Source organism: Giraffa tippelskirchi, chromosome 11 (genome assembly GCF_054371585.1).
Source record: "Giraffa tippelskirchi isolate mGirTip1 chromosome 11, T2T-mGirTip1v1.2.pri, whole genome shotgun sequence".
In the NCBI taxonomy this organism is placed as follows: Eukaryota; Metazoa; Chordata; class Mammalia; order Artiodactyla; family Giraffidae; genus Giraffa; species Giraffa tippelskirchi.
In genome coordinates, this window is record NC_137285.1 from 127,891,859 (window position 1) to 127,905,573 (window position 13,715).

Sequence of the window (13,715 nt, forward strand, 5' to 3'; positions counted from 1 at the left end):
AAAAGGATATGGAGAGGCTATTATGAGTTTGGTGGTGGTTGTGTAGTCACTAGATCATGTGGGACTCTCTTTGTGACCCCATGGACATTGCCCACCTCTGTCCTGGCTCCTCTGTCCATGGGATTTCCCAGGCAAGAATTCTGGAGTGATTTGCAGTTTCCTTCTCCTGGGCATCCTACTGACCCCGAGATTGTACCTGTATCTCTAGCATTGGCAGGTGGATTCTTTACCATTGAGCCACCAGGGAAACCCATATTATGAATTGTTGTTTATTCTCTAAGTTATGTCTGATTCTCCGCGACCCCATGATCTGCAGCAAACCAGTTTTCCCTGTCCTTCACTTATCTCCGGGAGTTTACTCAAACTCATGTTCATTGAGTTGAGTGATGAATAGCATTATGCAAAAGAATTTTAAAAAATATATAGAAAGGGAAAGTACCTTGGGACAGACAACATTCCACAACCGGCTCAGGGATTCAGTGGGAAAAAAAAAGTTCTCTATCTAGTAACGAGATTAGATCAATAATTAAGAATTTTCAAAGCAAGAAACTTCAAATCCCAGATGGTTTCCCAAGTTAGTTTATCAAACATTTAAGGAAGAATAATACTAATCTTAAAAAAAATTCTTCCAGAGAACAGGAAAAATAATAGTTTTAATTATTTTACATAAGGACAGTATCATCTTCAATGCCACATCTTATAAAGACTAAAGAAAGAGAATTACATGCTGAGCTATCTCATAAACATAGGTGCAACATTAGCCTTTAAATACATTGATACATGAAAATAATCATTACATCAAGGTCAGTGTTGAACTTAGTATAGAAATAAAAATTAGTTTTAAATTTAACAATCACATTAAAAGGGAAATCATCTCAACAGACATTGAAAAAGTATTAGGCACAAGTCAACCCACATACTTTGTTTATAAAAGCAGTATGTTCTTATTGAAGTATGAATAAAGAGGAATGGCAATAATCTAATAAAGGAATGTCTACAAAAAACATATGACAAACTACATATTTAGTGAATTATTGAAAATTTTCTGCTCAGCTACTAAGTTGCTTCAGTCATGTCCGACTCTTTGTGACCCCATAGACGGCAGCCCACCAGGCTCCCCCGTCCCTGGGATTCTCCAGGCAAGAACACTGGAGCGGGTTGCCGTTTCCTTCTCCAGTGCGTGAAAGTGAAAAGTGAAAGTGAAGTTGTGTCTGATTCTTTGCGACCCCATGGACTGTAGCCTACCAGGCTCCTCCATCCATGGGATTTTCCAGGCAGGAGTACTGGAGTGGGGTGCCATCGCCTTCTCCGTTTCTGCTCAGTATAGGAATGTAATAATATTCATGATTGTCATTTCAATTAACATGTACTATATTTACTAGACAGTGCAAAAAGAGCATAATTATTAAAAAGTTTTTGGGTATATAATTGTTTTCTTATTAGAAGTTTAGAATCAAATGATAATTAAGAAAAAGGAGCATATTCCATCTTAATTTCAGTATCTCTGGCTCTCAACTGGGGAGGATTTGTCCATGGTCTTCCTGAGTCAACCTCTATTTATTTGGGGGCAACTTCCTTTTTGTTATCATGGAATTGCCCATTATTCAGTCTATTTAACACTCACCTCCACCATGTAGTCCAGAATTTTCTAAAATTTCCCGATACTTTGCTGTCTTGCTACTCTTAGATTTTTAAAATTTCTTCTGCTAATTCAAGGGTAGTGTATGGTAATTTATTTAGTTAGTTCAATGGTTGGTTCAATGGAAAAGATAGGGTATAAACCTGTGGACTCAAAGAGTCATTCTGAAACCAGAAAAATGATAAATATATGTCTGGGGAATTGTTTCACACAGTGCATCCAAGAGCAAAGCATCTGAAACAGTGAAGATATATTATCTGATATTTTCACTGATATTGTGACATGTCACTGATATTGTGTGATATTTCACATAACAATTATTCAATTGTTATAAATTACAAATTGTTATAAACATTACAATTCATAACAATTGTTCATTTGGGAATTTGTACATATCCTAAAACCTGTGTAAAAAGCAAGCTTATTATATTTGTTTGAAAATGTATTGATGATACTATTAAAATTGCAGTGATTCAAAATAAGTTTAACTATTTTCAAAATAAAGTTATTTGGCCTGTTAAGAGAACCCAAGACACATTGTAACAAATTTAGGCTTTACTGAAGAAGACAGTTTTGCAAATGCAGTTTATATTTTAGAATGAATAAAGGACCAGATTTGAATTTACTGTAACCACTGGCAAGTGAGTTGTTACTATAATAACGGAGACAAACTGATCCAGATTGAGAGAAAAATATTCAGAGTTAGACCAGTCGAAAGGAAGGATGTTTCTGTGTGCTGTTTCCTGCCCTCTTATGTTCCTACTCAAAGGAGAAAAATATTGGAGGATGTGGTCCACATATCAGAAAGATGACATGAGTAAAGTTTGCACTGATATTTCCAAAGGTTTACAGAAAAATATTCTGAATGTAAGTATTAGCTAAGATATCATGGAAAATACTTCATGAAAGAATTTGAAGTTTAGAACTAAGTTAGGTTAACATCTCTACCTTACTCAATGTTTTATGTCAGTTTTACTGGTAGGGGGAAAGGAGGAGAATACAGTGTTTCTTAACTTAAAAAAAAAGACTGGCAGTTTACAGAGTCTGAGTAGAAGGTAAAACATTCTGACCAAAGACCCAATAGATATGTGCTGAGGGTTCCAGTTCTTTAGTATCCACATTAAGGAAAGATTCTTTATTACTGACATTTTCAGGCCTCAGGAGATGTTTGTACCTACATCTCTAGTGGAAAAGGACATTGAAGTGAGTTTGTTGACAAAGTTTGCCCATATATATTATTCATAACAGTAAAATCTTATTTTTAATATACTGGAGAATAGTAATTACTGGTTTATGAATATATGGACCATTTCAAGTAATTTTGTATGGTTTTTAGATCCACCTATGTATTAACAGTAGTCTTAGAGCAAGTTAGTAACATTTTTCACACATATATGAAAAAACTTTGAAGTATGTGATTAATAAAATGTAATATTTAAGCGCTAGCAAATTTCAAGTAGTTTCATATGAATATGTCATATATTGATAATCAAAATACAATAATATTATGAGTACAGAGGGATGATGATTGGAGATATATAGTATGTATATACATATATATATATATATTCTTTTTTTCCCAAGGTGTCTTCATGTTCAAAAACTAAAACCCATGCTAGAAAAAATGAGACTGTCTTATGGTGTAAGATATCATACCCTCAGTGTCTTGCTAAAAAATCACTTAGGCAATTCTAACTGTGGTTTTTATGCAAAATCACATTTCCGTGTAACCACATTCTTTCAAGGATTACTTGAAAGAGGGAATACTGCAGGATTTGGGCAAACTTTTCAGAAGTATAGAGGGTAGAAATTATTGAGTAGTTAAACCTCTGTGTGTGTGTGTGTGAGTAGCTCAATTGTGTGTGACTCTTTTTAACTGCATGGACTGTAGCCTGCCAGGTTCCTCAGTCCATGGAATTCTCCAGGCAATAATACTGGAGTGGGTAGCCATGCCCTCTTCCAGGGGATCTTTAAATCAAACCATCTAGACTCTATCTTTAAGAAACTGCCCTTTACTATGTACCATAACAGATATTTCAATTATTATAAAGCCCATCCTTCATGATTCTAGAACCTACTTTATTTCTCTAAATTGTATAATGTACCTTTTTTTTTTGCTTTTATCATCTCCCCAAATTTGTGCCAACTATCTTTTCCTCTACCCAGTTTTTCACTACTGACCTATTTATATCTCTCCTAGAAGCCTTAACTCAAATTTTAAGAATCCATAGGTGGTAGGAGACAATTAAGTGTTTGTATTGTTGTGAAAGCACTTCATCAGGCATTCAGAATATTACTGATACTTTCATTTTTATTTTAAATAGTTATAGTATTTTTCTGAATTATCATTTATAATTTTTTATTGAAGGATAATTGACTTACAAGTGTACAACACAGTGATTCTAGATCCCCTGGAAAAGGGAATGGCAACCCATTCCAGTATTCTGGAGGAGGCTGGCAGGCTACAGTCCATGGGGTTGCAAAAGTATTAGACAAGACTTAGCAACTAAACTGCAACAACAACAATGTATGTGTGTGTGTGTGTGTGTGTGTGTGTATAAATATGTAATATATATTCTTTTCCAAGTTCTTTTCTTGCATAGTAATTACAAAATATTGAGTATAATTTCCTATGCTATACAGTAAGTCCTTATTGGTTATCTATTTTATATATAGTAGTGCATATATGTTAATCCCAACCTCCTAATTTATCCGTCCTCCCTTTTCTCCTTTGGTAACCATAAATTTGTTTTGTATATCTGTGAGTCTCTTTTTGTTTTACAAATAAGTTCATTTGTATCTTTTTAGATTTCACATATATAAGTCATATGATATTTGTCTTTGACTTCGCTTAGTATGTACATATTATGGCTTCCCAGGTGGTGATAATCTCTAGGTTCATCCATGTTGCTGCAAATGGCATTATTTTATTCTTTTTTATAGCCGAGTAATATTCCATTTTATGTATGTACCACATCTTTTTATCCATTCATCTGTCAATAGACATTTAGGTTTTTTCCATGTCTTGGTCATTGTAAATAGTGCTACAGTGAACACTGGGGTACATGTATCTTTTGGGGATATAGTTTTTTCCAGATACATCCCAGGAATGGGATATGAAGATCATATGGAAACTGTATATTTTGTTTTTTAAATTGATAATTTGGTTATGCTTTCACCATCTTATCCAAGCAAAGTGTCATATAATTACCAGAGAAACTTGGTCATATTAGCCATTTCAGTCAGGTTGTCCATTCCTATTCTAGAACTGTGGTAGCCTAGGTTTGCATAGCATATTTTCTTGTTGCCCATGCTGTTGGAATGATGATGATTCCATGGCTATGAACAGTAGCTTATAAAAGCATGTAGAGCAGAGAGCCAATTTTCTTTACTTGTTTGTTCAGTTATAATAATTAATGATGAGTAAGACTTGTCACTTTTTCTCCAGAATCCTTTTTATATTACAACAGCAGTGGATTTGTGAGCCTGTTATATATATTTTACTTTCTCAGAGTGCTGAACACAGAAAGTAAAATTGCCATTCCTCATGTATAGCACATCTATGCCCATACCTAATACCATGGTCATAATTAAGATTGCTAGTGAATCATACCTCTCTTTCCCACTGAGACCAGATCCAGCCCCCATTCTTTCCAGTGAGCCTTCCTTGGCATTTTTGTGTATAAGTTAATACCTAGTACAGGGTCAATACATACTCACTTAAATGAAGAAATAAATGGTTAAGTAATATTCCATTGTACATATATCATATTGCCTTTATCCATTTATCCATCAGTGGACATTTATATAGCTTTCATGTTTGCCTGTTGTGAACAAGGAGGTGCAATATCTCTTCAAAATAGTGATTTCATTTCGTTATTATGCAACCAGAAGTGGAGTTACAAAATTATACAGCAGTTCTATTTTTTTAATCTTTTGAGGAACCTCCATAGTGTTGTCCATAGTAGCTGTACTAATTAACATTCCCCAAACAGTACCCAGTGTTCTTTTTTTTTTTTCCCCGTATCCTGCCTGCATGTTATTTCTTGTGTTTTTGTTTTGTTTTTGTTTCTTTGGTAATAGCCATTCTGGTGAATGTGAAGTGGTATCTCATTGTGGTTTTATTTGTCCTTGCCTGATGATTAGCAATGTTGAACACCTTTTTACTTACTTGTTGGCCATTTGTATGTTTTCTTGGGAAGACATGCAGGTTGTTTGCCAGTTCTTTAACTGGATTCTTTTGCTGCCAAATTGTATGAATTCTTTGTATATTTCAGATGTTATGCACTTTCAGTTACATGGTTTACAAATGTTTTCTCCCATTCCATAGTTTGCCTTTTCATTTTGTTGATTGTATTTTTGTTGTGCAGAACTTTTTAGTTTAACTCACCATTTAATCTCCACTATCACCAGCATATTTCAGTAAGCATGAAGACTACAGTCTCACAATCCTGACCGAGGAAATATAATTTAGAATTAACTTCCTTCCAAATTAAGACATTCCTCTGATGTGCTGCCCAGTGGAATAAAGTTGCATTCTCTGACAGTACTTAGCCCCACCCAGCTGATCTTTTGTGTACAGATATGCGAAGGAGACCTAATACCAAGTTACTAAAAGCATCTCTCTGCAGCCTTGTCTGTATCTTCACTTAGCTCATTTTACTTTCTGTTGCAGCCTCTCTGAGATGGGGTTAGCACTGCTATCATTTAAAGGCGGCAAGATATCTTCAAGAAAAACAGCTCTAAAATCCATCCATCCTATTGACGTCAATTGCTTAGGAAGGGAGTGAATACAGAAAACTTCGTAGAAAGTCAGCTCTGCATGTTTTATCTCTTTTAGATTTCCAAGTGAAAACAATTACTAGAAAGCCTGGGGTTGTTGCTGAATATAAAACAGTGATTTTCCCCTTCCTGTGATTTTTAAAAATTCAGTAGTTTGAACTATCTGAATCAAAGTTTAAACTTAGATTTATACAGCTGTATAAGAATTTTGCAATGTCAACTGTGAACTTTGAATTGGATAATCTTTCTCCTGAAGGATTCAGACATGAGCGTGCTTCCAGCTCAGATTTTACTTTAACCTGCTTGACTGAACTTTCTGGTGATTCTAGTCAATGGGAGCCTCAGCACTCCAATTCTGTCCCTGTTGGTAAGCTAAACTTTAGATTGATATTTTTGAGTATCTTACATCTGTACTTTTTAAATGCCAGATGTGTAAAAAGTATATCTTGATGTCATTTACTTTGCAGTGGTGTAACTGATGTCAATTTTAGTTTCTTGAGTTATTTTTTTCTGAAATATATAAATACTTTTTATAGAAAAGAATAGAGGGTTTGCCAACAGAGTAAAATGTCAGAAAACAAATTCAATGAACTAAAAAAATGTTAATGGTGAAGTAGATTTTGTTTGTCTGAACACTCAAGTCTATCATGGCTTAGTTTTGTTTGGGATGACTGATGAAATCAGGGGATTTATCCATAAACTGCAAAAAAAAAAAAAAGTCCTGCCATCTTTCATTCCTCTTTTTTATTTCTGTTTCCTTTTACATAATTATATCAAGGACAATATATGCTTTGCCTCTCTTTAAGAACAAGATAGTATTCCTTTTGGTTTTGTTATTTTATTTGGATTCTGTGTGAGCTGACAGTGTTAATAGAATTTAATGTGAAGAATTTCTTTTTTGATACCTTTGGATATTACTTATCTAGAATCTCAGTTTTCCTTCTTGCTCTGCAATTTTGAGTAAACAATGCTAGACACTAATAGTTTGCATTCATCAAAAATTTATGAGGGTTTCATTTGGATGAACAGCTGTGAGATGTCAGTAATAAATTGTGCTTTGTAGAAAAAAATTGTATAATAGATAATACTTAAATGTTATTCTAAAGGAAAACTATTATGATTTAGTTCTTTATCTTTACTCATAAAAATGACAGTGTAATATGAATGTAAAAGTTAAGCAAAGCCTTCATCACTCTGGTTGTTACTGGACATTAATCTTTGTCCAATGAAAAATATTTGCAGAAATAATAAATTCCATTTTGTAACCAGAGGATTATTCCAAAAGAATCTGGCACGTTTATTTATTTTGAGATATTTAAAAAGAAGCTTTATGTGACTCCCAACCAATTGCTGATTTTTTTGTTCATAGATTCTTTGTCTTCTGTGACTTGTTTTATTATACTCTAGGCAGTTCTACAGTCAGGAGATATAACAATCTTTTGTAAATTTTCTTTCCGTTGTAAGTAAAGAGGTCCCCATGTTATTGTTTTTTTCTTAAATTGAGAATCTTCTTGAGCATTGAACCCAGAATTTCATAAAATGGAAAAATCAGTTCTTTATAAGAAAATGCACCTTTATACAGGAAACTTGGACAGGAAAAGAAAATTTATAAACAAAGCATTTGCCAGTTCAGTCATTTTCTTTGCAACGAGTTTTTCTTATTTCATCTCTGTCATAGCACATCTATTTGAATGGGTTGAACAGTTGTCTTCATGCAGTTGAGCTGTACATCTATAGCTTAAGTGTAAACCCAGAGCCTGGAAGACACTTCCTCATTGATATCCTGGCAGTGCCTCAAATTCAAAACAACTAAGCAAAACTTCCTAAAAACTCCTTCTCCTTCTTATATCCTTTTTTCCCTTCTAGTCAATAACTGCTTAGCATATATTGCAGTATAAAATTTGTGTTTAGTTGTATGCATATTAGTTTATTAATAATATTTGTCTTCTCTACCTCTTTGACAATCACTGTAGCCCTAGTACTCAATAGGGTGCCTGGAAATAAAAGGTTCTTTATGTAACTCCCTGCCTGCATACCTAAGGGATTGAAAGATTGGCCCTCTTCATTCCCCCTTGTGCATGCACCTGTGTAGACTTCTAACTGATCTCACCTCCAGGTTCTCCTTAACAAGTCTCTTGCATATTGACAGTCACATTTGTTGTTTGGTTGCTCAGTCATGTCTGACTTTTTGCCACCCCGTGGACTGCAGCTCACCAGGTTTCCCTGCCCTTCACCATCCCCCAGAGCTTGCTCAAACTCATCTCCACTGAGCTGGTGATGCCATGCAACCATCTCATCCTCTGTCGTCCCCTTCTCCTCTTGCCTTTGATCTTTCCCAGCATCAGGGTCTTTTCTAATGGGTTGGCTTTTCCCATCAGGTGGCCAAAGTATTGGAGCTTCAGTTTTAGCATCAGTCCTTCCAAAGAATATTCAGGGTTGATTTCCTTTAGGATTGACTGGATTGTTCTCACTGCTGTCCAAGGGACTCTCAAGAGTCTTATGCAGCACCACATTTCAGAAGCATCAGTTCTTCATGCAGGGCTACTGAAAAAACCATAGCTTTGACTAGACGGACCTTTGTCGGCAAAGTAATGTCTCTGTTTTTTAATATGTTGTCTGAGTTGGTCATAGCTTTTCTTCCAAGGAGCAAGCGTCTTTTAATTTCATGGCTGCAGTCATCATCTGCGCTTATTTTGGAGCCCAAGAAAATAAATACTGTCAGTGCTTCCATTGTTGCCCCATCTATTTGCCATGAAGTGATGGGACCAGATGCCATGATCTTAGTTTTTTGAATGTTGAGTTTTAAGTCAACTTTTTCACTCTCCTCTTTCACCTCCATCAAGAAGCTCTTTAGTTTCTCTTCCCTTTCTGTCATAAGGGTGGTGTCATCTGAATATCTGAGGTTATATTTCTCCTGGAAATCTTGATTCCAGCTTGTGCTTCATCCAGCCAGGCATTTCACATATGTACTCTGTATATAAGTTAAATAAGCGGGGTAACAATATACCACCTTGAAATACTCATTTCCTGATTTTGAACCAGTCTGTTGTTCCATGTCTAGTTCTAACTGTTGCTTCTTGACTGGCATACAGGTTCCACAGGAGGCAGATAAGGCGGTCTGGTATTCCCATCTCTTTCAGAATTTTCCACAGTTTTTTGTGATCCACACAATCAAAGGCTTTAGCATAGTCAATGAAGCAGAAGCAGTTGGTTTTCTGGAATTCTCTTGCTTTTTTATATGATCCCATGGATGTTGGCAATTTGATCTCTGGTTACTCTGCCTTTTCTAAATCCAGCTTGAACATCTGGAAGTTCTCGGTTTGCGTACTGTTGAAGCCTAGCTTGGAGAATTGTGAGCATTACTCTGCTAGCATGTGAAATGAGTGCAATTGTGTGGTAGTTTGAACATTCTTTGGCATTTCCTTTCTTTGGGATTGGAATGAAAACCAACCTTTTCCAATCCTGTGGCCACTGCTGCATTTTCTAAATTTGCTGGCATATTGAGTGCAGCACTTTCACAGCATCATCTTTTAGGATTTTAAATAACTCAGCTGGAATTCCATCACCTCCACTAACTTTATTCATAATGATGCTTCCTAAAGGCCCACTTTAATTCACACTCCAGGATGTCTGGCTGTAGGTGAGTGATCACACCACCTGGTTATCTGAGTCATTAAGATCTTTTTTGTAAAGTTCTTCTCTGTATTATTTCCACCTCTTCTTAATATCTTCTGCTTCTGTTAGGTCCATACCATTTCTGTCCTTTTTTTTGGTCCATCTTTGCATGAAATATTAGCTTGGTGTCTGTGACTTTCTTGAAGAGATCTCTAGTCTTTCCCATTCTATTGTTTTCCTCTGTTTCTTTGCATTGATCACTTAGGAAGGCTTTCTTTTCTCTCCTTGGTATTCTTTGAAACTGTGCAGTCAGATGGGTATATCTTTCCTTTTCTCTTTTGCTTTTTGCTTCTCTTTTTTTCTCAGCTAATTGTAAGGCCTCCTCAGATAACCATTTTGCCTTTTTGCATTTCTTTTTCTTGGCGATGGGTTTGATCACCACCTCCTGTACAGTGTTACAAACCTCCATCCATAGTTCTTTAGGCACTCTATCAGATCTAATCCTTTGAATCTATTTGTCATTTCCACTGTATCATCAGAAGGGATTTGATTTAGGTCATTCCTGAATGGCCTAGTGGTTCCCTACTTTCTTCAATTTAAGAAGACAGTCACATAGTCCTTCATAAGTACAAGTCTGACCTATTTTCACCTTTGTCTACAATTTCTGTAATTCTTTGTGACCTCAGTTATAAACCTAGTGCTCTAGGATCTAAATCTATTTTTTTCCAAAACTTTTCCAGCCTCATATAACCTACACATACCCAACAAGAATGTTTTTCACTTTAAATCAGTGTGCATATTATTCTTTCAAAATAATTTCCAATAATTCTTTCCCTCTGCCTCTATTAAGATCTCACTGAGATAAAATACTGTTGTATCCCCAAATACCTATGATATAATGCTCTCTCTATAAAGGAATTTTTCGTGTTGCTAAACTTCTGCAAAATGTTTGTTCATTGTGTTAAAATTTTCACATTCTAATTATTTTTATAAATGCATATACTCATGGCTCCTCTCCTATTAGATTATGTTTCTTAAAGGTAATTGCCATTTCACAATTGTTTTTTTGTGTCTGTGAATGATACATATATAATAAATATGATTCAGTGAATTGCCAATTAGTACCATATAGTTTGGGCCTCCCTGGTAGGTCAGCTGGTAAAAAATCTGCCTGCAATGCAGGAGACCCCCTTTCAGTTCCTGGGTCAGGAAGATACCCTAGAGAAGGGATAGGCTACTCACTCCAGTGTTCCTGGGCTTCCCTGGTGGCTCAGACCTGGTGGCTCAGACCTGGGTTCAATCCCTGGGTTGGGAAGATCCCCTGGAGGAGGGCCTGGCAACCCACTTCACTATTCTTGCCAGGAGAATCTCATGGACAGAGAAGCCTGGCAGGCTGTGGTCCATGGGTTTGGAAAGAGTGGTATGTGACTAAGCACAGAATGGTATAGATTATCTTTTAATGAATTCTATGTTATAGGTAGTATTTACTGAAATCAAATTATACATATATTTTAACAGCCAAAATATGTGGAAATTATTATATAATTTGTTGCCTGATAATAAGTACCTGGAATTTGTTTTTTATTTGAAATTTTTATGGAGCATTGAGCATTCTAGAATCTGTTTTGTATGCTAAATCTTTTTATCCTATTTCTAATAGAGTTGAGTTGTATCCTTTCATTCAGTATATATTGATTGAATATTCATGAGAGTTAATACTTAGATGTCTATATGAAAATAAAAATAAGGTGATAATGGAAGTAGAGAAGAACTGTGTCCTTTTAATCTCAATGGTATGACAGTGTGCATTTTTTTTTTTTTTTGGTAACTTTATTTATTTATTTTTGGCTGTGCTGGATCTGGTTGGGGCAAGAGGAGGACTCTCTCTAGTTGTGTTGCGGGTTTCTCACTATGGCTTCTCTCCTTGCAGAGCATGGGCTCCAGGCACACAAACTTCAGTAGTTCTGGAACATGGGTTCAGTAGTTGCAGTTTCTGGACTCTAAAGCACAGGTTCAATAGTTGTGGCACATGGGCTTAGTTGCTCCAAAGCATGTGGGATCATCCTGGAACAGGGGTTGAACCTGAGTCTACTGCATTGGGAGGTGGATACTTTACCACTGAGCCAGCAGGGAAACCCAGCAGTGTGTTTTCAGTATGCATATACACATACTCCTAGCATGGGAAAATAAAGTATGAGATGAACGGTAGTTCCTAGAAGATTTTGTCAGTCAGTCAGTTCAGACAGTTCAGTCGCTCAGTCGTGTCTGACTCTTTGCGACCCCATGGACCGCAGCGCACCAGGCCTCCCTGTCCATCGCCAACTCCCGGAGTTTTCTCAAACTCATGTCCATTGAGTCGGTGATGCCATCCAGCCATCTCATCCTCTTTTGTCCCCTTCTCCTCCCACCTTCAATCTTTCCCAGCATCAGGGTCTTTTCAAATGAGTCAGTTCTTTGTATCAGGTGGCCAAAGAATTGGAGTTTCAGCTTCAGCATCAGTCCTTCCAACGAACACTCAGGACTGATTTCCGTTAGGACTGACTGGTTGGATCTCCTTGCTGCATGCATCCAAGGGACTCTCAAGAGTCTTCACCAATGCCACAGTTCAAAAGCATCAATTCTTCAGCGCTCAGCTTTCTTTATAGTCCAACTCTCACATCCATACATGACTACTGGAAAAACCATAGCTTTGACTAGATGGACCTGTGTTGGCAAAATAATGTCTCTGCTTTTTAATATGCTTTGCAGGATGGTCATAACTTTTCTTTCAAGGAGCAAGCATCTTTTAATTTCATGGCTGCAGTCACCATCTGCAGTGATTTTGGAGCCCCCCAAAATAAAATGTCACTCTTTCCACTGTTTCCCCATCTATTTGTCATGAAGTGATGGGACCAGATGCTATGATCTGTTTTCTGAATGTTGAGTTTTAAGCCAACTTTGTCACTCTCCTTTTTCATTTTCATCAAGAGGCTCTTTAGTTCTTCTTCACTTTGTGGCATAAGGGTGGTGTCATCTGAATATCTGAGGTTATTGATATTTCTCCTGGCAATCTTGATTCTAGCTTATGCTTGATGCAGCCCAGTGTTTCTCATGATGTACTCTGCATATAAGTTAAATAAGCAGGGTGACAATATACAGCCTTGACGTACTCCTTTTCCTACTTGGAACCAGTCTGTTGTTCCATGTCCAGTTCTAACTGTTGCTTCCTGACCTGCATACAGGTTTCTCAAGAGGCAGGTCAGGTGGTCTGGTATGCCCATCTCTTTCAGAATTTTCCACAGTTTATTGTGATCCACACAGTCAAAGACTTTGGCATAGTCAATAAAGCAGAAATAGATGCTTTTCTGGAACTCTCTTTCTTTCTTTTTTTTTTTAGTTTTTTTTTTTTATTAAATTAGTTTATTTATCTATTTTTTACCCTTTCAACATTGTTTTGGTTTTGCCATACAGGAACTCTCTTGCTTTCTTGATGATCCAATGGATGTTGGCAATTTGATCTCTGTTCCTTTGCCTTTTCTAAATCCAGCTTGAACATCTGGAAGTTCACGGTTCACGTATTGCTGAAGGCTGGCTTTGAGAATTTTGGGCATTACTTTACTAGCGTGTGAGATGAGTGCAATTGTGCGATAGTTTGAGCATTCTTTGGCATTGCCTTTCTATGGAGAGTTAGATAATATTA

The 13,715-nt window shown here is 36.4% G+C and overlaps 1 protein-coding gene across 2 annotated transcripts in view; it reads left to right on the top strand.

The window, feature by feature from the left end:
• Positions 1-13,715, top strand: part of ANO3 (anoctamin 3) — a 486,839-nt gene that overhangs the window by 49,760 nt on the left and 423,364 nt on the right. Inside the window, exon 1 of one of the 2 annotated variants that reach the window (XM_081543183.1) lies at positions 6,635-6,788. The exons of the other annotated variant lie outside the window; for it this stretch is intronic. Coding sequence (XP_081399309.1) covers positions 6,635-6,788 — 154 coding nt within the window. Of the gene's footprint in view, positions 1-6,634; positions 6,789-13,715 lie in introns of those variants that run through there. 2 annotated transcript variants of the gene reach the window in all.